The 23,013-nt window shown below is 42.6% G+C and overlaps 1 protein-coding gene across 1 annotated transcript; it reads right to left on the bottom strand.

Annotated features, from left to right (window-relative positions):
• Positions 1 to 1,930: 1,930 nt before the first annotated feature.
• On the bottom strand, positions 1,931 to 11,861 carry CFAP107 (cilia and flagella associated protein 107; the record flags this gene model as incomplete). The annotated part of the gene is made up of 4 exons (XM_082675936.1): positions 1,931 to 2,115; positions 3,352 to 3,529; positions 7,042 to 7,155; positions 11,748 to 11,861. The coding sequence occupies 4 exons, from the start codon at positions 11,859 to 11,861 to the stop codon at positions 1,931 to 1,933; spliced, it is 591 nt and encodes a 196-aa protein (XP_082532062.1).
• Between the last annotated feature and the right edge of the window lie 11,152 nt (positions 11,862 to 23,013).

The following is a 23,013-nucleotide window of genomic DNA, read 5'->3' on the forward strand; positions in this document are numbered from 1 at the left end:
GGGATTGTGTTGGGGCACTGGGTAGACTGTGCAAACGCTGATTTAGTGAAAAGTGCGGCCAACTTGGGAACAGGTGAAAGTCACTGATGCTGGGCAGGGAGAGCACAGGCAGGTCACGTGGGAGTTGGAATGAAGACGGGATCCTTTGAAAGATTTCCATGATCTGATTAAGAGTCTCACACCCACTGTCATGGGTTCCTGGAGATAATGTTGTCAGTGGACAAAGGAGCAAGAAGGGAGAGAGCACAGCCTGCATCCTGGCCTGGACAGAGCAGTCGGGTTGGAGACCCACAGAGGTGGAAAGACACAGGAGTCCCCATAGCCTTGGCAGTTTACAGGAGGCTTGAGGGTGGCCTCCAGAGGAGGAGGGCCGCTGGAATGCTGATTGGTCCACTGGGGTCTTGTTCTCTTTACGGTGATGGGTTGCTATGACCTGAATGTTTGTTCCCCGTCCCCTCCTCCACCTGCCACAACCAAGCACATGCACATCCCACAGATTCTTCCAGTCACTACAGTGTTAACAGCCACTTTTTAGACTCTGTGTGTGTGTGTGTGTGTGTGTGTGTGTGTGTGTGTGTGTGTAAGGTCATGGAACGCTGACCACGTATGGACATCCATGGGCTCTGGGATCCACTCAGTCCCACCTCCACCCCTAACCATTGTCCCTCCACCGTCTCAACTGCCTGGAAAGGATTAGATGGATTGAGGGATTTTGAGATGGGGGATGACGCTGGGTTATCCAGTGAGCCTCACATAATCAGAAGGATCCTTAGAGAGGGAGACAGAGAGGAAAGAAGATGCTACACTGCTGGGTCTGGAAATGGAGGAAGGGGACACAAGCCAAGGAATGTAGGTGTCCCCTGGTAGCGGGAAAAGGCAAGGAAAGAATTGACCCCTACAGGGAACCCAGCCCCGAGAATTCGCTTGAACTTCTCACCTCTAAAGCTGTAAGGGAATAAACTTGTGTTACTTTAGGACAGTGAGTTTGTGGTATTTGTTACAGCAGCAATAAGAACTAGTACACCACCTTTCTGGACCTTTAACAGACCTGCCGAGCTCCTTCTCAACTCGAAGCCTCACATATGCCATTCCTGCAGCCTGAGCCACCCTGTCCTCCCTCCCACCTGTCCCTGCACCTGGCTCATCCATCTCAGCATTCTAGTCTCAGCCTAAATGTCCCCTCCTCAGGGAAGCCCTCGCTCACTAGCTCATGTCTCCATGCCCCCATTACTGCTCTCATGCACCCCTTTAGTTCAGCACAACCCCAGTGATCTCCCTTATGACCTACTGGCCCCCAAGGTCCTCACTTCTGTAAGCCTGTCCCCCAACGTCACCCTCTCCTGAATGCAGGAAAGGGATGCATTCACATCCCTTTCCTGCTGGACAGAAGGCTGTGAGGCCAGAGGCTGCCTTGACCATGGCTCAGTGGATGTTTGTGGGGTGAATGGATGGTGCAGGAGGCGTGAGGAGGCCAGCTGGCTCCATGCCAGCTATCTCTTATGTCTTCTACCCACCCTTCCTCTATTCCGCATTCATCATATCACTCATTCATTCAACAAACATTCCTGGAGGATATGTACCGAGTTGTGAGAACTTGGAGTCATGTTACCTCTCTGGGCCTCAGTTTCCCCTTGTGTGAAATATGGGAACTTATGGGTTCTTCCAGTTACTCTTGACTTTCAAGTCTGTCTTCTGCACATACATGACACTCCTTGTGTCAAAGGGCTTTATTTGTGGGCTGGAAAAGAAAGGACCTGTGGGTTTGGAGGAGGGGTAGAAAGTATAAAACACAGACCATGATTCCAAGGGCCGCTCAGATCGGCTTGATTTAAAATTCTGGAAGTATGTGCAGCCGCCTGCTGTCTGGCAGGTCCGACGGTGTGGTGGGTCTCCACATGATTCCACCTGTGCTGTGATGGGGTGGCAGTTCTCAGGAGTGTGGGACAGGCTGCAGGCGATGGGGAGGCCCCGGAATCGCATGCTCCCGCTGAGACGTAGCACCAGAAGGTGGTCTGGGGTAGGAAGAAGTGTAAATGCTCTCCCTCCGGGTGGCCTCGGGTGATGGGAGCCATCTCTGCTTCAGCTGCTCGTAGAGTCCGTAGTTTGTAGGGGGAGCTGCAAGGCAAACCAGAGTCTGGGTGAACAGGGCTTAGAGGAGGAGGCTAGTGTTGATGGGACAGGAGAATGGTTGGTTGGACCCTGCAGGTTCTCCCAGGCTGCCGTACCAGGGAGCTAGGCTGGCCGTGCACCAGAGGGGAGAAGGAGGCTTGCAGGAGGGTGGTGGTCCTGCCAGCGCCCCCCCACCCCGAGAGCCTCAGGGTGTGGCCTGCTCCCGGTGTACCTAGGAGGGACCAGACACTGTGAGAAGCCTTGGAAAATTCAGCCCCATGACCTGATTGAAAGTGTGGCCCCATCAGTTCCTGGATAATAACTGCCCCACCCCAGTAGGGAAGGAAGCAGCGCGAGCTTGGGAGAGTGACCTTGAGAGAAACCCTTGCAAAGTAATGTGTTGTGACAAGCGCTCACTCTCCACAAAAAGATAAGTGCAAAGGATAGGGGCAGCTTGAAATGTAAGTCAGATCAAGGCACTCTCCTGGTAAATCTGTGCAAAGTCTTGTTACTGAGGGAAGGACAAAGTCCACACTCCTTATTGTGGCCTGTGAGCCCCTACCTGGCCTTCCTCTACCCCTGCTTAGCAGCTTTGTCACTCGCTCTTGCCTCCCCTGGGATGTCCTTCCCTCCAATTCCTGCACAGCTCCCTCCTTCTCAGTTCAGTTATTTCCTCCAGAAAGACCGTCCTTTTTCATCCCATCCCAACGAGAATCAATATACCGGCCTCACTTTCTCTCCGCTACCCGTTTTCTTTTCTTCATACCACATATCCCGGTGCAGTGCACTGGATCTTACGTTATCTTATTCATTAATGATGTCTTCTGTGTCTCTTCATGAGGGTGTCAATTCCCTGAGGGCAGGAATTCCTCCCTATCTGTCACTGCTGTGTCCCCAGATACTACAATAGGGCATGGCACCTGGGGATTACTCAGTAGTATTTATGAAACGGATGATGGATCTGAGTGTGCAGTGATGCTGCGCCCCACCACCTGTGCTCCAGGTAAACATGGTGCTGCAGGTGACAGTTTCATCACACAGCAACATCATCCAGCAACACAGGGAGAGGGCAGGTGGCCTGGAGGTAAATAGGACTCTTTCCCTATCTTCTCATTCTAATGCTTTTCTGGAGTCTGAGTCACCTGTGAGGTTCTTCCGCACCAGGTAGGCACACCTCAGCCCTATGCAGCTATGAACCCTTTAGAGCCCAATAAAGGAGGCGATCCCGAATTATAAAGATACCGAGAAGGGGGAAGTCAGCTTTCTCTGGGAGCCACAGCGACCTATGTCTATCCCACGTGCGGAGCTGGGGCAAGCTTGGGTTATAGTTATGCCGGTTGTAATGGTCATCGTACGTGCTGATCAGATGGTGGTGCGAGGGCTCCTGGTGGTGGGTGATCAGGTGTTTGTACGGGAGCCCCTGGAAGGACAGACACAGGGCACATGTTACCAATCAGAGGAAGGCATCCACCTGGCTGTGGCTGGAGACAGAATCTGCCCGCCATGGAGATCTGTGGTGCTGAAGGAGAGGGGTCCCCCATGGGAGTGTGGCTGCCTGAGCCCTGGGAGCCACCAACAGGAAACACATTTGTCTGCCCACCATGACGCAGTTCACCTTCAAACACACATCCCACCTCAGCTGCAGTCAGCTCTCTGCGTGAGGAACTCCCAGCCTATGCCAAGACAACTCATCCCGAGAACGAGCTAGGGGGATGCAGTAAAATGAAAGTCAGGATACCCAGCTGAATAGGGGAGTCCGGGCCATCTCATTGCATGCCCTGGGGATCTGAAATTACCCCCTTTGATCTGTCTCAAGTCTCATCCTTCCAAGCGCCGATTTCCATGGCAAGTGAAAGATGTTAAATGCCGAGCCTGACGTCTGCACCTTCTATTTCAATCAGTTACTATGGGAAGAGTCAGCGAATGCTCCGTAAATTGCCTTCTCCTGCAAAGGATTTATGTCTCCCTCAGCTGGCAACTCAGGGGGTGATTTCTTTGGTGGGGAGTTACTTACAGGGAGAAGAAAGCCGTGTTCTCCCAACTCTGGGACGTTTGCCTGAATCGGTGCTTTTCCTAAGAAAATCCTCTTGGCCCTAAAAGGGAATCCTAGAGGACTGGGCTGATCTACAGGGAAGATAATGTGGATTTCCATGCTCGTCCTCTTGTCTGGAGTCGCGGGGAGGTCTGTGCCTACTACAGCCCCAAAACACCGGCTGCACCGAATATTTCAAGTTGTGGTTCCATGAATCCGTCAGATCACAAGGCCAGAGGGAGACACAGGGGGATGGGCACAGACATTAAGCAGGGGTTCCCAAGGTCCACATCACCAGGTGTCTGGAGTATATTTCCAAGGTCAGGGAAAGCAAGTTGGAGGGGTTCTCAGCTATCTTGACCATGCACACAAGATTTTTGTTTTGATCAGGTACGGTAAGCTGACAGACATAGAGACAACTACCTTTGAAAGAAGTCTATCACTTACAATTCCCAAGAGGAGGGGGCATGTCACATCGCACAGGACCACATGGGAAGCACAAGGGTCAGTCAGGAGGCAGAAGGACTGAAGATAGAACATGGCCCAGAGCCTTCGTTGCGCTTTCCAACAAAGGAATGGGCAAAGCAGGGTAGGCATGTTTGAGAAGTGTAGGATTGCACAGTTTGAATAAATTCAGGGTGTCTCTGGTTGTCACTGCCTGGGCCTGGAATGGGGAATATTGGCCTCGCATGTGAGCATTAGATAAAGGAGGTGATTGGAGGGATGTTCTCTGGATTGGTTGGTTTGCATCTGAAAGGCATGATGGCAGGCAAGGTGTTTACTGTCCCTAGGAATTAGCTAACCCTGGGAGGGGCAGCCTCTCCAGCATGAGCAAGACCCCTAAAATATCAAAGTAAAATACAGAAGATAAAAAACATGATTAAAACACCTGCCTAGGGGATAAAAACTCCATTGATCCATGGTCAATTGGAAGAGCAGTTGCAGCATTTGCCAAAGGGAGGAGAGTAAAGTGGGGAGGAAGATGGAAATGGAGGCTGTCCCAGTAGGGGAGCACAGGATGGAGCACACAGAGGAGCCGACAGAACTGAAGCAGCGATGTGGAAGTGATGCTGTGTCCAGTGTCCTCAGCACACAAACAGGCTATTTGAACAGAATCCCTAGAAACAAATATCCAATTGCTGGGTTCTGTTTTGTGTATGTGTTGGAGGAGGTATCTTGATTTTATCCAGGCTCTATGTGTGTGTGGTTATCCCTCATCAGGCTTTGTGATGGGACAACAAATGTCTTTAAGAAAGGGCACCAAGGGGCTCCCCTGGTGGCGCAGTGGTTGAGAGTCCGCCTTGCCGATGCAGGGGACACGGATTTGCGTCCTGGTCCGGGAAGATCCCACATGCCGCAGAGCGGCTGGGCCCGTGAGCCATGGCCGCTGAGCCTGCGCGTCCGGAGCCTGTGCTCCGCAACGGGAGAGGCCACAACAGTGAGAGGCCCGCGTACCGCAAAAAAAAAAAAAAAAAAAAAAAAAAAGGGCACCAAAGGTGTATTGAGAGTTAGGCTAAATGCCTCATGTACATTGATGGTTAGGGGATGGTTAGGATTGTGGGTTCTAATTTTGACTTCCTTGTATTCAAATATGTTTGTGTCTTCAGTGCACACTAATGCTAATGGTTGGCAGCACCAAAGCATCAGCACGGTCTGAGGACCATGCAGTGCGACCCAGATATGACAGCACAAACCAGAGATGCCGTCATGGTCCAGGGATGCTAGCACAGAACTGAACATCTGGCACTGTTTATACTGACATGAATCCCCAAATGCAGAAGTTGAAGAGTCAACTCTGGCAGGTGGTGAAAAGGGATCTGAGGAGACTTTTTGCTTGATTTCTTGATGTGCTGAGCAGCCCCCTGTTCAGTCCCTTACCGACAGGCTACACAGCTTCAGACAGGACACTCGCCACCCTTGGGCACATTTTATCTGAAAATGAGCGTGCTGAGCTGGACAATCCCTTGGGTCCCTTCCAGCTCTAAAATGCTCCATTCTGAAGGATGTCCATCCCTCATGCTGTGCCTCCCTGACCCCACCCTGAATTTAGGCAAAGGTAGGGTTGTGTGGGATGGGAGTGAGGGGACAGAAATCACCTCTATGAGCAGCAGGCTGGCAGAAGAAATAACTTGGGGGAACACCCAGATCATGGTGGGGACAGGGCATAGTTGTGCACCCAGTGGGTGAGCACCTACAAGCTTATTCTCTCCAGGCTGAACCTGGTGGGAAGTACCCATGAGAGTTGATATAGGAAGAGGCTTTCTCTCCTGTTCCTGGAAGGGCCAGGATCTCTGAGCCTCTGGAACACTCTCACCTAATTTGATAAATGTCTCTAATGCCTGGTCTTGGGCGTGGAAGGCATGTTCTGAAGTTGCAGTGCCCTGCTCCCTGTTCTGAAAGCCTGGAACACAGCCACACTCACAAACAGGCACCCAACAAGTGAGAGTTCACTGAACAGTCCTTGACTTTTCATACAAAAGAACAGGACGCTTGGGCATAGCTGCTACAAACACTGTTCAAACATCACCACCACTTAACTTTTGGAGTATTTTGTGTGATTCCTGACTACATTCACCTTAATTGAACACTTACCTTTGTTTGCTTCCCATATTCTTTGCCTGCACCCTGTTGGAAAAGTGTGAAGGGAGGGGGGAAATGGCCCAGGAAAGTGCTGGGATACCAGCCAAGGGGAATGCTACCAGCTTGAGATTAGATTGACATCTGTCCACCCAGTAAATAAGGGTGAGTGACATTGGCAGCCATCTGGCTGGGGAGGGTATTTAATGAGGTTACTCCTGAGTTTCTAAGAGGGAAATGGATCTAGAAAGAGTCTGGCTGTTAGTGTCTCCTGAGCATTGGGAGGGAGTCAGGCCTGAGTGGGGGGTCCCGAGCCCTCTTACCTCAACTCTCCTCTTGCTGTACCACCTGGAGGTCTGGTCCGGTTTGTGGCCTGGGAAGGGGATATACTCTTTTCTATAAATGCTCTGGGGTGTTTTCTCAGTGGCTTTGGTGAACTGAAAAAGACCAAATATTCAGGACAGTTTCTGTGATGCCCCTTCTCAAACTTCTGCTGCATGCCCTCAGCTCCCAACCATTGGAAGCTGGGCAGAAAAAGGGTAAATATGGACCCCGGGCATCCTGCACAACACAGGCTTAATTGTGCCCCCCTCCTTTCCAGTACTTGAAAAGGAGTGTGCTCAGGGACTTGGCAACCCCCCAAGAGCCCTTGGGAAAACTGTTTTGGTGTCATCTGACCATATCTCATGGTCACCCCTGTTTCTGTTCTCTCCTCTCTCTCCCTGCTCCTCCCTCCTGCTTGTCTCCTCCCTTTCTTTTTCTCCTTTGTTGCTCACTCTTCCCAACTCTACTCTTTCTTTCCCCCATTATATTACATTTTTGTGGTTGATTTTGTTTTGAAATTCATTGTGGTAAAATATGCCTAATAAAAGGTACCATTTTAACTATTTTTAAGTGTGTGGTTCAGTAGCATTAAGTACATTAACAGTGTTGTGCAACCACAACCACCCTCCATTTCCAGGACTTTTTCATCCTCTCAAACTGAAACTCTGTCGCCATTAAGCAACAGCTCCCCAATCTCCCCTCCCTCAGCCCCTGGCAACCATCATTCTACTTTCTGTCTCTGTGAATTTGACTACTCTATGTACCTCAGATAAGTGGAAGTATAGAGTGTTTGTCTTTTGGTGACTGACTTATTTCACTTAGCATAGTGTCTTCAAGTTTTATCTACACGGTAGCATATGTCATAATTTTCTTTTAAAGACTGAGTGATATTCCATTGTATGTACATGCTCCATTTTGTTTATCCATTCATTCGTCATTGGATTACATCTACCTTTCAGTTCCTGTGACTAATGCTGCTGAGAACATGAATGTGCAAATATCTCTCTTCAAGATCCTGCTTTCACTCTGTTGATAGTGTTGATAGAGTTCTTTGATGCATAAAGTTTTTAATTTTGATGAAGTTCAATCTACCTATTTTTTTTCTCTTGCTGCCTATGTTTTGGGTGTCATATCCAAGAAATCACTGCTAACTTCAAGGTCATGCAGCTTTTCTTCTATGTTTTCTTCTAAGGGTTTTATAGTTTTAGGTCTTGTATCTAGGTCTTTGATCCATTTTGAATTAATTTTTTAATATGGTGTGAGGTAAGGGTCCAACTTCATTCTTTTGCATGAGTATGATGTTAGCTGTGCTTTGTAACAATCTATTTTAAATTGATCCTAACTTGCCTTAACTCAGTAATAAAAACTCCACTCCTTTAGAGTTCTGCCCTCTCCCATTTTATGTTATTGATGTCCCAAATTACATCTTGATCTACCATGTATGCACTAACATGGATTTATAATTATTTTTATACACTTGGGTTTTTTAATCATGTAGAAAATAGTGGAATTATAAACCAAAATTATAATAATAATGGTTTTTATATTTGTCTGTGTATTTATCTTTACCAGAAGTCTTTATGTTTTCATATGGCTTCAAGTTACTGTCTAGCATTTCTCCATTTCAACTTCAATGACTCCCATTAGCATGTCTTGTAGGGCAGCCCTAGTGGTAATGAACTCTCTCAGCTTTTGTTTATCTGGGAGTGTTTTAATTTCTCCATTTTTGAAGTAGAGTTTTGCTGGCTAAAACAGTATTCTCAGTTGATAGTGGGGTGGGGGTTTTTGTTGTTACTATTTTTGACCCCTTTAAATATATCACTCCACTGCCTTCTGACCTGCAAGGTTTCTTTTGAGAAATCTAATGATAATCTTATTAGGGTTCTCTTGTATGTGATGATTCATTTTTCTCTTGCTTCTTTAAAGATGATCTCTTTTTCTTTGACTTTCAACAGTTTGATTATAATTGTCTCTGTGTGGGTCTCTTTGGGGATTATTTTATTTAATCTTCATTGAGCTTTTTGGATTCGTAGATCCATATCTTTTCTTCCAGTTTGGGAAGTTTTCAGCCATTATTTCTTCAAATAATCTCTCTGCCCCTTTCTCTCTCTCTTTTATCCCATAATCTGTATACTGGTCAGCTTGATGATGTCCCATAAGTCCTTGGGATCTGTTCACTTTTCTTATTCATTTTTCTTTTTGCTCCCTGGACTCAGTAATTTCAAATGATCTGTCTTCAAGTTCTCTGATTCTTTCTTCTGCTTGTTCAAATCCACTGTTGAATATCTCTAGTGAATTTTTTTTCAATTTAGTTACTGAATTTTTCAATTCCATTATTTTTGTTTGATTCCTTTTTATAATTTCTATCTTTCATTAATATTCTCATTTTGCTTGTATATTATTTTCATTTAATTCTTTGTCCATATTTTCTTTTAGATCTTTAAGCATATTTAAGACAGATGGGTTTTTTTTTTAATTCTTTTAAATTTATTTACTTTATTTATTTATTTTTGGTTGTGTTGGGTCTCAGTTGATGTTGGTTGGCTTTCTCTAGTTGCATCCAGCAGGAGCTACTCTTCATTGAGGTGCGCAGGTTTCTCATTGTTGTGGCTTCTCTTATTGAGGAGTACAGGCTCTAGGCATGCGGGCTTCAGTAGTTGTTGCATACAGGCTCAGTAGTTGTGGCACACGGTCTTAGTTGCTCTGCAGCATGTGGGATCTTCCTGAACCAGGAATCAAACCCGTGTCCCCTGCATTGGCAGGTGGACTCTTAACCACTGCACCACCAGGGAAGCCCCTAAGACAGGTTTTTTAAAGTTTTTCTCTGGTACTTCCATTGCCTGTGCTTCTTCAGGGACCATTTCTGCCACTTTATTTTCTTCCTTTTAGTGGGCCATCTTTTCCTGTTTCTTTGTATGCCTTATGATTTTTTTGTTGAACACTGAGCACTTGAAAAAAACAGCCATCTCTCCTAGTCTTTGCAGACTGGCTCCACTCAAGGAAAGTTCTCCACTAAGTAGCAGGGCATGTTCTGAGCCTTGGAATTGGCCAGGTATGAAGGTTTAAGTTCTTCTCAGGACTTTTCTGAACATGAGCATGCATCCTCCTTAGGCCTCTGTGTGTGTGTGTGTGTGTGTGTGTGTGCGCGCGCGCGCGCGCACGCGCATGCATGCGCACACTTTTTATTTCCCCTGTGTACATGGCTGCTTTAAAATGCCTTAATTATCTGAGGAGTCTCTTCCTGGCTTCTTCTCAGAGCCTTCGATGTTCTGTTGCATTCCTCTACCTATAATTTCTTGCCCCCAGACATTTGCAAGTTTGTAGTCCCCTGGCAGCTTTCATTAACTGTGACCACTGCTGCTTTTCAAGCTCTTCCTAGCCTAAAATATGAACTACCCACTTTTCCCTGTCTGGTCTCTTGAGTTAGGCAGAACAGAGACCAATCCCTCAGGCAGCTTCCAGACAGGTTACAATGTTGCTCCACTCCCTCTGGGTTCCAGGGAGGGAGCTGGGAGCTGAGCCACTGCTTCCCCCACACTGCACCACACTGTGCTGGGGAGGGAATGCAGAAAGGGCAAGTAAAAATGCCATGGAATCTCCTACTATTTTGAATGTGGCTTTTTCTACTGGGCATTTGATTTTTTGCTATAGACCTTTGTTTTGCAGAGCTCCCATATAGTTGTTTCAGTTAGGCTATAGTTGCTTTTTAAGTGCTTCCATGAGAGAACAAGGAACCTGGAGCTTCTTAGCCTGCCATCTTTCTGACATCACTCCAACTCTGCTCTCTTTATGCAATCTCCTCTAGGCATTGGACCAGTCCATAATATCCCTGGGTACTGCCTTGCCCACAGGAGCCTGAAGGGACTGCTCACCCAGTCCTTCTTGCCCTTGGATTACACACCCCTACTCCCTAAACAAAGCCAAGTGCAGTCAGGGCTAAAAATGGCCAAAAGCCACATCTGACCAGAGGGGTGGTAAATGCTCATGTTCCCCCATGAAAACAGCCTTTTCCAGTTCTCAGAAATCACCATCAACCTTCCCCGCACTTGCATCAAAGCTGCCAATTCTATCTCACCCTCTTTCCCTTGCCTATTTTCCAAGAAGACGTGAGGATGTCTAGACGTCTCTGCAGAAATTTAAGTGGGTCAGTCTTGATTGCCACGAATGAAGATATTCTATTTTAAGTAGGTCAATTCAGGCAAAGTATTTTGTGATGACCTTTAAGGTACATGGGAACACCAAAAGCCCATTTGTTCTGCTTTGAAAGTGAAAGCTGAAATGCACAGGCAGGGCAAGGTTGCATAACAGGTGCCAGAGAACAGCAGTTCATCCCTGGACATCAACACAAGGAGTGTCAAGCCTGCCTTGGCAGGTAACACATCCTGGGAAGGGCCAGCCCAGGGAGAGCAGACATTCTTCAAATCAAGGTGCAGTGGAATTAGGGACAGGGAACACTGGGTGCCTAGAAACACTCCACTGAATATGGAACTGCAAGGCACAACCATGTTGACACCTGTGCTATGAGGTTTTCAAGATGTAATAGGGACCTTGATGATTGCTTGAACATAACTCCTCTATGTATAGCACAGTGCCACCTTCTTAAGATGCAGTCACCTATGGCCCTTTGAAAATAATAATGTCCTAACTCCTCCCTCTCCCTAGCAGGTCTCCCTCTGAGCCCTCTGTCCACCTCCTCTTTTCTTACCATCTTCCTCTCCTCCAACCAGTTTCCAGTGAGCACTCTGGTTGAATACTTGGCCTCAATCTTCCAGCTCGGAGTGGAGAATGACTGTGGACTTACTGCAGTAAGAAACTGCATGGTAAGGATTTGCCCCAAGCTTCTTTGACTTAACACAGTTTAAGGTTTCGGGGGTGGGAGATGTTATGAAGTTGCTGAGTTTGGGATGCCTTTTTTTTTCTTTTCATCAGTCAAAAGGAGTGGTAGTAGATGAAACTCTACTAACTTCACAGAATAAAAGGGCCTTGAGTCCACTTTCAGCCTCCAGGGAGAGGTGATGTGATCTTGGATTCCCTACTGTTGACTGTCTCCATGGTGATAGACTCTGAGTATAAATACTCTCCTTAAGGGGGCAGCTGATTCTTCAGGAGCAAAATTGACACCACAAAAGCAAATCAAACCAACAACAATCGCCACAAAAGCAGGAGGCAGAAGGACCTGGTTTCTATGTCACCACCTGATAAAAGGCATCATCTTTGCTGCATTTTTACAACTAGAATGAGTTGAGATGATCACATTCTACTACTTAATGAGTGTTGATGTGCTAGGCCCATACTGAGACTTTTACATGTACTCACCTGTTTAATCCTCAGAGCAGCTCTATGAAGCAGGTGCCAATGACTGTACCCATTTTATGGATGAGGACACTGAAGCAAGGAGGGATTAAGTAGCTGCCTCAAGTCACACATGTGGAGAGCTGGGATTTAAATCCACTCTGATTCAGGTCTAAACCACTGGGCTCTACTCACTGCCCATCTGGCCCTTTGCCTAAGGGGCTTGAGGAAGAATCCTATCTTTGTGGTCAAACTAATAAATATTGTTCATTCAGATCATCTCCATTCATTCATTCCAGAGTCATTCTAGCAAGCATATGCCACATCCTTGGCACTGAGCTGGGGCTACAATGCATCAGTGGCTAGACCAGGGCCCCATCCCTATAGAGCTCAGTCCAATGGGATAAAGACCATGATCTTGCTTATTCATTAAGCCAAAAAATCAGGAACCACCTAGATATCTATCAGCAGAGAGCTGATTGTGACACATCATATAAAAAAATACCCTGTAGCTGTTAAAAAATGCTGACATAGGAAGATGCCTGCAATATATGGTTAAGTTAAAGAAGCAGTACACTGTAGGCTTGCTTGCCACAAATGAAGACATTCCATTTCAAGAAAGCAATTCAGAGAAAGTGTTTTCCAATGGCTTTTAAACAAAAATAGAGGAAATCCAGGAAATTATTTGTTCCATATTGAAACTAATTATGTGGCAGGGAAAGGACATGGAAGATAGAGCAGAGCAAACTTCTATTTGGTAGGTACCATAGTCTGGGCAAGTCTTGAGCCAGGAAGATGGGCTATCCTTTCAATCAAAACCCAAGAGAGCTACATGTTCTGTATAATTCCATTTTTTAAAACTTTTTATTGTAAAATGTAACACAAACATGAAAAATTACTTTAAAAATAAAGGTACAGAAAAAATGAATTCTAGTATACAAAACCCCACCAGCATGTCGGTCAAGAAATAAAACATTCCCAGCACCCCAGAAGCGTTCCCATATGCCTTCTTCCACTCCAACCTGACTTCTGTGGCAATCTCTTCCTTGATTTTCTGTATATGCTTAGCACCAAAGGATGCATTCCTAAACACTCAAGCTTAGTATTGCCTGATTGTGGACTTTAAATGGAATCCTCTAGCATGTATTCATCTGAGTCTGAATTCTGTTCCTCAATATGGTTAATGCTTTTAAGAATCATCCATGTTGCACGTAGCTGTTGTTCCTAAATATTTTTGGACACAGAACATGTCTCCTAGTAGCCAGATATAGCCATTTCTCTAGGGCACTGGTTCTCAAAATTTCTAATCTCTTAAAAACTATTGAGGACCCAAAGGGCTTTTTAGAATGTGGATTATATTAGTGGTCTGGAGCCAGATTGTACCAGTTCGTGAGAGCCAACACTACATTCTGTAGTCATGTTGGTAGCTTGAAATCAGTCATGACAGGAATATTACACCACAGAATTGCCCGACCCAATGAATTATATTATATATTAATTAGTGTTTATTAATTTATAAGTAACAACAAACTTTCAATCTGTTGTAATATGTTGTTTTGTTTAAAGGAGAAAATCAGTCTCACATAGATATGTAGTTAGAAGAAAGAGAAATATTTTACTAGCCTTTGCAGTTAATCATGGATATTCTTTGCTACTACACCAAAACTCAACAAGTGGCAGTTTTTAAAGTTTAGTTGCAGTGTGGAATCTGAAACTATTCAGTGAACTCTTTGAGCCCTATTACGTTAAAATCCACTGACTGGGGCTTCCCTGGTGGCGCAGTGGTTGAGAGTCCGCCTGCCCGACGCAGGGGACGCGGGTTCGTGCCCCGATCCAGGAGGATCCCGCGTGCCGCGGAGCGGCTGGGCCCGTGGGCCGTGGCTACTGGGCCTGCGCGTCCGGAGCCTGTGCTCCACGACGGGAGAGGCCGCAACAGTGAGAGGCCCGCGTATCGCAAAAAAAAAAAAAAAAAAAAAAAAAAAAAAAACAATCCACTGATTGATCTTGTGCTTTGGATAGATCTTTAACCCATTTGTAATTTTGTAACATCATGGTGGTCATTTGGAAAAGATAATTTTACTGAGCAGATCTTCCAAATGTTGACGTTTCATTATACTATATCCCAAAATAATCACATTTGCTAATATCCCTACTGATATCATCAGAAAAGCATCTATTAGGAAGTTGACAAGCTCACAGTGGTAGATACAGGCTTTCCAAAATTCTAGTTTTAGCTTGAAAGCTCAAAATTTTTGTCATTGGCAACAACTACTGACCATTGTTTTCCTTGAAGTGACAGCCTTCCATCATTCATTTTTGAGAAATCATCTGCCAAAGGTTCCAATTCGAATAACCATGATTTGTCTGCCAGTCATTCTTTCAGGTAAAAATTGTGTTTCATTAAAAAACAAAACAAAACAAAACAAAAAACCTGGGAATTCTCTGGTGGTCCAGTGGTTAGGACTCTGAGCTTCCACAGCAAGGAGCCCAGGTTGATCCCTGGTCAGGGAACTAAGATCCCACAAGCTGCAAAAAAAAAAAAAAAAAAAACAGCTAATTTCACTCATAACTCAAACAATCACACACAGAGTGTTCTTTCTCAAGAGAACCATTGAACTTGGGCACACAACAGCAGAGCTTTCTCATGCGTCCTTCCCATTTCATCACACAGCATGTGAAAAAGACATCTGTTCAAGGGTCAAGATTTAATAAAATTAATAATTTTTACTTCTTCATCAAGGACACTCTATGTGAAACTAGCAGGTTTTTTTAACATCTTTATTGGAGTATAATTGCTTTACAATGTTGTGTTAGTTTCTGCTGTATAGCAAAGTGAATCAGCATTATGTATACATATATCCCCATATCCCCTGCCTCTTGTGCCTCCCTCCCACCCTCCCTATCCCACCCTTCTAGGTGGTCACAAAGCACTGGGCTGATCTCCCTGAGCTATGCAGCTGCTTCCCACTCGCTATCTATTTTACATTTGGTAGTGTGTATATGTCAATGCTACTCTCTCACTTCACTAACACATATATATGGAATCTAAAAAAAAGAAAAAAATGGCTCTGATGAACCTAAGGGAGGACAGGAATAAAGACGCAGACGTAGAGAATGGACTTGAGGACACGGCATGGGGGAGGGGTGAAGGGTAAGCTGGGACGAAGTGAAACTAGCAATTTTTTAAAAAGCTGCGAGTGTGTGGTGGCGAAGAATACAAGTGTTAATGGCACTGCCTTGACTTATGCACAGGCTCTGGCAGTTTTACCCCCATCACTTCTGCACCATCAGTGCAAATGTCAACAACGTGGAAAAAGGCAAATAACATCTTAATATTACACTGTGGGTGGGAATGTAAATTGATACAGTCATTATGGAGAACAGTATGGAGGTTCCTTAAAAAACTAAAAATAGAATGACCATATGACCCAGCAATCCCACTACTGGGCATATACCCAGAGAAAACCATAACTCAAAAAGACACATGCACCCCAGTGTTCATTGCAGCACTGTTTACAATAGCCAGGACAAGGAAACAACCTAAATCTCCATCAACAGATGAATGGATAAAGAAGATGTGGTACATATACACAATGGAATATTACTCAGCCATAAAAATGAATGAAATAAGGTCATTTGTAGAGATGTGGATGGACCTAGAGGCTGTCATACAGAATGAAGGAAGTCAGAAAAAGAAAAGCAAGTATCGTATATTAATGCATATATGTGGAATCTAGAAAAATGGTACAGAGGAAACTGTTTGCAAGGCAGAAATAGAGACACAGACATAGAGGACAAACATATGGACACCAAGGGGGCAAAGGGTTGGGGGATGGTATGAACTAGGAGATTGGGATTGACATATCTACACTAACTAATATGTATAAAATAGATAACTAATGAGAACCTGCTGTATAGCACAGGGAACTCTACTTCAGTTTGTTGTACAATAGAAACAAACACAACATTGTAAAACAACTATACCCCAATAAACAAACAGTCATACACACCAAAAAAAAAAAAGAAAGAAAATAGTGTTGACCTTGAAGATCCCCTAAAAGGAGCTTGGGGATCTCTGGGGGTCTGTGGACTATGCTTTGAAAACCTCTGCTCTTAGATATATACCTAGGAGTGGGGTTTCTGTGTCATAGGGTATGTGTGTCTTAACTTTGCTAGATAATGCCAAACTATTTTCCAAAGAGTTATATCAATTTACATCCTCCCCCAACAGTGTATGAGTGTTTGTTTACATTAGTCCACACCTTCTAGGACTTTTTCATCATCTGAAACAAAAATTATGTACCCATTAACAATAATTCCTCATTCCTTCTTCCCTCAAGCCCTGGTAACCTTTATTCTACTTTCTTGTCTCTATGAATTTGCCTACTCTAGATACCTTATAGCTTATTTCACTTAACCAAATGTTTTCAAGGTTCATCCATGTTGTAGCATATGTCAGAATTTCATTCCTTTTTATGGCTGAATAATATTCTACTGTGTGTATATATATACCACACTTTATCTGTTGATGGACAATTGGATTGTTTCCACCTTTTGGCTATGTGAATAATGCTGCTGTGAACACTGGTTTACAGATAGCTGTTTGAGCTACACTCTTTTGAGTATTCACCTAAGAGTGGAATCAGCACCACAAAGCTATTTTGCACAGCAACCACACCATTTTACATTGTCACCAGCAATTCACAGGGTTCCTGTTTCTCCATTTTTTGCCAACATGTTGTTTTCTTTCTTTCTTTTTTTTTATTTTTTGTAATAGCCTATCCTAATGGGTGTGAGGTGGTATCTCATTGTTGTTTCGATTTATATTTTCCCAATGGCTAATGATATTCAGCATCTTTTCCTGTGATTATTGGCCATTTGTGTATCTTCTTTGGAGAAATGCCTATTCAAGTCCTTTGCTCATTTTTTAATTGTGTGTGTGTGTGTATCTCTGTGTGTGTTTGAGTTGTAAGAGTTATTTATATTCTGGATATTAATCTCTTATCAGATATAAGATTTGCAAATATTTTCTCTCATTCTGTGAGTTGTCTTTTCACTCTCTTGATATCATCTCTTCCTATGTAGTTTGTATTTTATGCTACTTAAATGAATTATTTTTTATTTCATTTTCTGATTCTTGCCTATATACTAAAATGCAATTAATTTTTTAAAACAATAACTTTATGTCCATCGACCTTGTTAATTATCTTATGAATTCTAATAATTTCCCTGTAGATTCTTTGAGAGTCTGCATGCAAGAGTATAGCATCTGCAAATAATACCTATTTTATTTCCTCTTTTCCAATCCTAACTGGTTTTATACTTGTCTTTTGCATTGGCTAAGACCACCAGAACAATGTTGATTAAAAATGGTAGTGAGCAACTCTTGTCCTGTTCCTAATACCAAAGGAAAAATGTTTAATGTTTACCATTAAGTATGATGCTTTTGTAAATGCCGTTTATTGAGTTCAAGAAGTTTCCTTCTATTCTAAATTTGCTTAGACAGTTTCCATAAATAAATGTTTGATTTTTTGCATCTATTAAGATAATCACACACTTTCTCTCATTGAATCCATTAATGTGATAAATTGTATTGATTAATTTTGCAAAGGTAAACTGATCTTACATTTCTAGTATAAACTCTAGTATATATGATTATGATACAGTATCCTTTTTCTAATATTTCTGGATTCTGCTTGCCAAATATTTTTTAGAAAATTTTTTTGTCTCTGTATACATGAGTAAGATTTTCATAGCCTGCAGTTTTCATTTCCTCAGTTTTTGTGGGATTTTATTATTAAGATTAAGTTAACCTGAAAGTTTTACTGAGCTCTGCCCACCAGAGCAACAGCCAGCTCTACCATCCACCAATCCCTCCCATAAGGAAACTTCCACAAGCCACTTAGATAGCCTTATCCACCAGAGGGCAGACAGCAGAAGCAAGAAGAACTACAATCCTGCAGCCTGTGGAACAAAAACCACATTCACAGAAAGATAGACAAGATGAAAATGCAGAAGGCTATGTACCAGATGAAGGAACAAGATAAAACCTCAGAAAAACAACTAAATGAAATGGAGATAGGAAACGTTCCAGAAAAAGAATTCAGAATAATGATAGTGAAGATGATCCAGGACTTCAGAAAAAGAGTGGAGGCAAAGATCGAGACGATGCAAGAACTGTTTGACAAAGATCTAGAAGAATTAAAGAACAAACAAACAGAGATGAACAATAAAATAATTGAAATGAAAACTACACTAGAAGGAATCAATAGCAGAATAACTGAGGCAGAAGAACGGGTAAGTGACCTGGAATACAGAATGGTGGAATTCACTGCTGCGGAACAGAATAAAGAACAAAGAATGTAAAGAAATGAAGACAGCCTAAGACACCTCTGGGACAATATTAAACGCAACAACAGTCGCATTATAGGCATCCCAGAAGAAGAGAGAGAGAAAGGACCCGAGAAAGTATTTCAAGAGATTATAGTCGAAAACTTCCCTAACATGGGAAAGGAAATAGCCACCCCAGTCCAGGAAGCATAGAGAGTCCTATACAGGGTAAACCCAAGGAGAAACATGCTGGGACACATAGTAATCACATTGGCAAAAATTAAAGACAAAGAAAAATTATTGAAAGCAGCAAGGGAAAAACGACAAATAACATATAAGGGAACTCCCATAAGGTTAACAGCCGATTTCTCAGCAGAAACTCTACAAGTCAGAAGAGAGTGACATGATATACTTAAAGTGATGAAAAGAAAGAACCTACAACCAAGATTACTCTACCCAGCAAGGATCTCATTCAGATTCAATGGAGAAATCAAAAGCTGTACAGACAAGCAAAAGCTAAGAGAATTCAGCACCACCAAACCAGCTCTACAACAAAACAAAAACTTCTCTAAGTGGGAAACACAAGAGAAGAAAAGGACCTACAAAAAAAAAACCCAAAAATTAAGAAAATGATAATAGGAACATACATAGCGATAATTATCTTAAATGTGAATGGATTAAGTGCTCCAACCAAAAGACACAGGCTCGCTGAATGGATACAAAAACAAGACCCATATATATATGCCGTCGGGGTTCCCTGGTGGTGCAGTGGTTGAGAGTCTGCCTGCCGATGCAGGGGACACGGGTTTGTGCCCTGGTCTGGGAAGATCCCACATGCCACGGAGCGGCTAGGCACATGAGCCATGGCCGCTGAGCCTGCATGTCCAGAGCCTGTGCTCCACAACGGGAGAGGCCACAACAGTGAGAGGCCCACGTATGGCAAAATAAATAAATAGATAAAATAAAATATATGCTGTCTACAAGAGACCCACTTCAGACCTAGGGACACATACAGACTGAAAGTGAGGGAATGAAAAAGATATCCCATTCAAACAGAAATCAAAAGAAAGCTGGAGTAGCAGTACTCATATCAGATTAAATAGACTTTAAAATAATGTTACAAGAGACAAGGAAGGAGACTACATAATGATCAAGGGATCAATCCAAGAAGAAGATATAACAGTTATAAATATATATGCACCCAACATAGGAGCACATCAATGCATAAGGCAACTGCTAACAGCTCTAAAAGAGGAAATCTACAGTAACACAATAATAGTGGGGGACTTTAACACCTCACTTACACCAATGGACAGATCATCCAAACAGAAAATTAATAAGGGAACACAAGCTTATTGTGACAAAATAGACGAGATAGATTTAATTGATATTTATAGGACATTCCATCCAAAAACAGTGAATTACACTTTCTTCTCAAGTGCACACGGAACATTCTCCAGGATATATCACATCTTGGGTCACAAATCAAGCCTCAGTAAATTTAAGAAAATTGAAATGATACCAAGCATCTTTTCTGACCACAACGCTATGAGATTAGAAGTCAATTACAGGGGGAAAAAAGTAAAACACACAAATACATGGAGGCTAAACAATACGTTACTAAATAACCAAGAGATCATTGAAGAAATCAAATCGGAAACCAAAAAATACCTAGAGACAAATGACAATGAAAACACAACAATCCAAAACCTATGGGGTGCAGCAAAATCAGTTCTAAGAGGGAAGTTTATAGCAATATAAGCCTACCTCAAGAAACAAGAAAAATCTCAAATAAACAATCTAATATTACACCTAAAGCAACTAGAGAAAGAAGAACAAACAAAACCCAAACTTAGCAGAAGGAAAGAAATCATAAAAATCAGAGCAGAAATAAATGAAATAGAAACAAAGAAAACAATAGCAAAGATCAATAAAACTAAAAGTTGGTTCTGTGAGAAGATAAACAAAATTGATAAACCATTAGCCAGACTCATCAAGAAAAAGAGGGAGAGGACTCAAATCAATAAAATCAGAAATGAAAAAGGAGAAATTACAACAGATACCGCAGAAATACAAAGTATCTTAAGAGACTACTACAAGCAACTCTATGCCAATAAAATGGACAACCTGGAAGGAATGGACAAATTCTTAGAAAGGTATAACCTTCCAAGACTGAACCAGGAAGAAATAGAAAATATGAACAGACCAATCACAAGTAATGTAATTGAAACTGTGATTAAAAATCTTCCAACAAACAAAAGTCCAGGACCAGATGGCTTCACAGGTGAATTCTATCAAACATTTAGAGAAGAGCTAACACCCATCCTTCTCCAAAAAATTGCAGAGGAAGGAACACCCCCAAACTCCTTCTATGAGGCCACCATCACCCTGATACCAAAACCAGACAAAGATACTACAAAAAAAGAAAATTACAGACCAATATCACTGATGAATATAGATGCAAAAATCCTTAACAAAATACTAGCAAACATATCCAACAACACATTAAAAGGACCATACACCATGATCAGGTGGGATTTATCCCAGGGATGCAAGGATTCTTCAATATATGTAAATCAATCAATGTGAGACACCATATTAACAAGTTGAAGAGTAAAAACCACATGATCATCTCAACAGATGCAGAAAAAGCTTGAGAAATTTAACACCCATTTATGATAAAAAAAAAAATATCTCCAGAAAGTGGGCATAGAGGGTACCTACCTCAACTTAATAAAAGCCATACATGACAAACCCACAGCAAACATCATTCTCAGTGGTGAAAAACTGAAAGCATTTCCTCTAAGATCAGGACAAGACAAGGATGTCCACTCTCACCATTATTATTCAACATAGTTTTGAAAGTCCTAGCCATGACAATCAGAGAAGAAAAAGAAATAAAAGATATACAAATTGGAAAAGAAGTAAAACTGTCACTGTTTGCAGATGACATGATACTATACATAGAGAATCCTAAAGATGTCACCAGAAAACTACTAGAGCTAATCAATGAATTTGGTAAAGTTGCAGGGTACAAAATTAATGCACAGAAATCCCTTGCATTCCTATACACTAATGATGAAAAATCTGAAAGAGAAATTAAGGAAACACTCCCATTTACCACTGCAACAAAAAGAATAAAATACCTAGGAATAAACCTCCTTAGGGAGACAAAAGATCTGTATGCAGAGAGCTATAAGACACTGATGAAAGAAATTAAAGATGATACCAACAGATGGAGAGATATACCATGTTCTTGGATTGGAAGAATCAGTATTGTGAAAATGACTATACTACCCAAAACAATCTACAGATTCAATGCAATCCCTATCAACTTACCAATGGCATTTTTTTAAAGAACTAGAACAAAAAACCTTAAAATTTGTGTGGGGACACAAAAGACCCCAAAGAGCCAAAGCAGTCTTGAGGCAAAAAACGGAGCTGGAGGAATCAGGCTCCCTGACTTCAGACTATACTACAAAGCTACAGTAATCAAGACAATATGGTACTGGCACAAAAACAGAAATATAGATCAATGGAACAGGATAGAAAGCCCAGAGATAAACCCACACACCTATGGTCAACTAATCTATGACAAAGGAGGCAAAGATATACAATGGAGAAAAGATAGTATCTTCAAAAAGTGGTGCTGGGAAAACTGGACAGCTACATGTAAAAGAATGAGATTAGAACACTCCCTACCACCGTACACAAAAATAAACTCAAAATGGATTCAAGATCTAAATGTAAGACCAGACATTATAAAACTCTTAGAGGAAAACATAGGAAGAACACTCTTTAACATAAATCACAGCAAGATATTTTTTGATCCACCTCCTAGAGTAATGGAAATAAAAACAAAAATAAACAAATGGGACCTAATGAAACTTCAAAGCTTTTGCACAGCAAAAGAAACCATAAACAAGACAAAAAGACAGCCATCAGAATGGGAGAAAATATTTGCAAATGAATCATCAGACAAAGGATTAATCTCCAAAATATATAAACAGCTCATGTAGCTCAATATTTTTTAAAAAAACAACCCAATCCAAAAATGGGCAGAAGACCTAAATAGACGTTTCTCTAAAGAAAACATACAGTTGGCCAAGAGGCACATGAAAAGCTGCTCAACGTCACCAATTATTAGAGAAATGCAAATCAAAACTACAATGAGGTATCACCTCACACCAGTTAGAATGGGCATCATCAGAAAATCTACAAACAACAAATGCTGGAGAGGGTGTGGAGAAAAGGGAACACTCTTGCACTGTTTGTGGGAATGTAAATTGATACAGCCACTATGGAGAACAGTATGGAGGTTCCTTAAAGAGCTAAAAATAGAATTACCA

This window comes from Grampus griseus, assembly GCF_964374135.1.
Source record: "Grampus griseus genome assembly, chromosome: 1".
Lineage (NCBI taxonomy): Eukaryota > Metazoa > Chordata > Mammalia > Artiodactyla > Delphinidae > Grampus > Grampus griseus.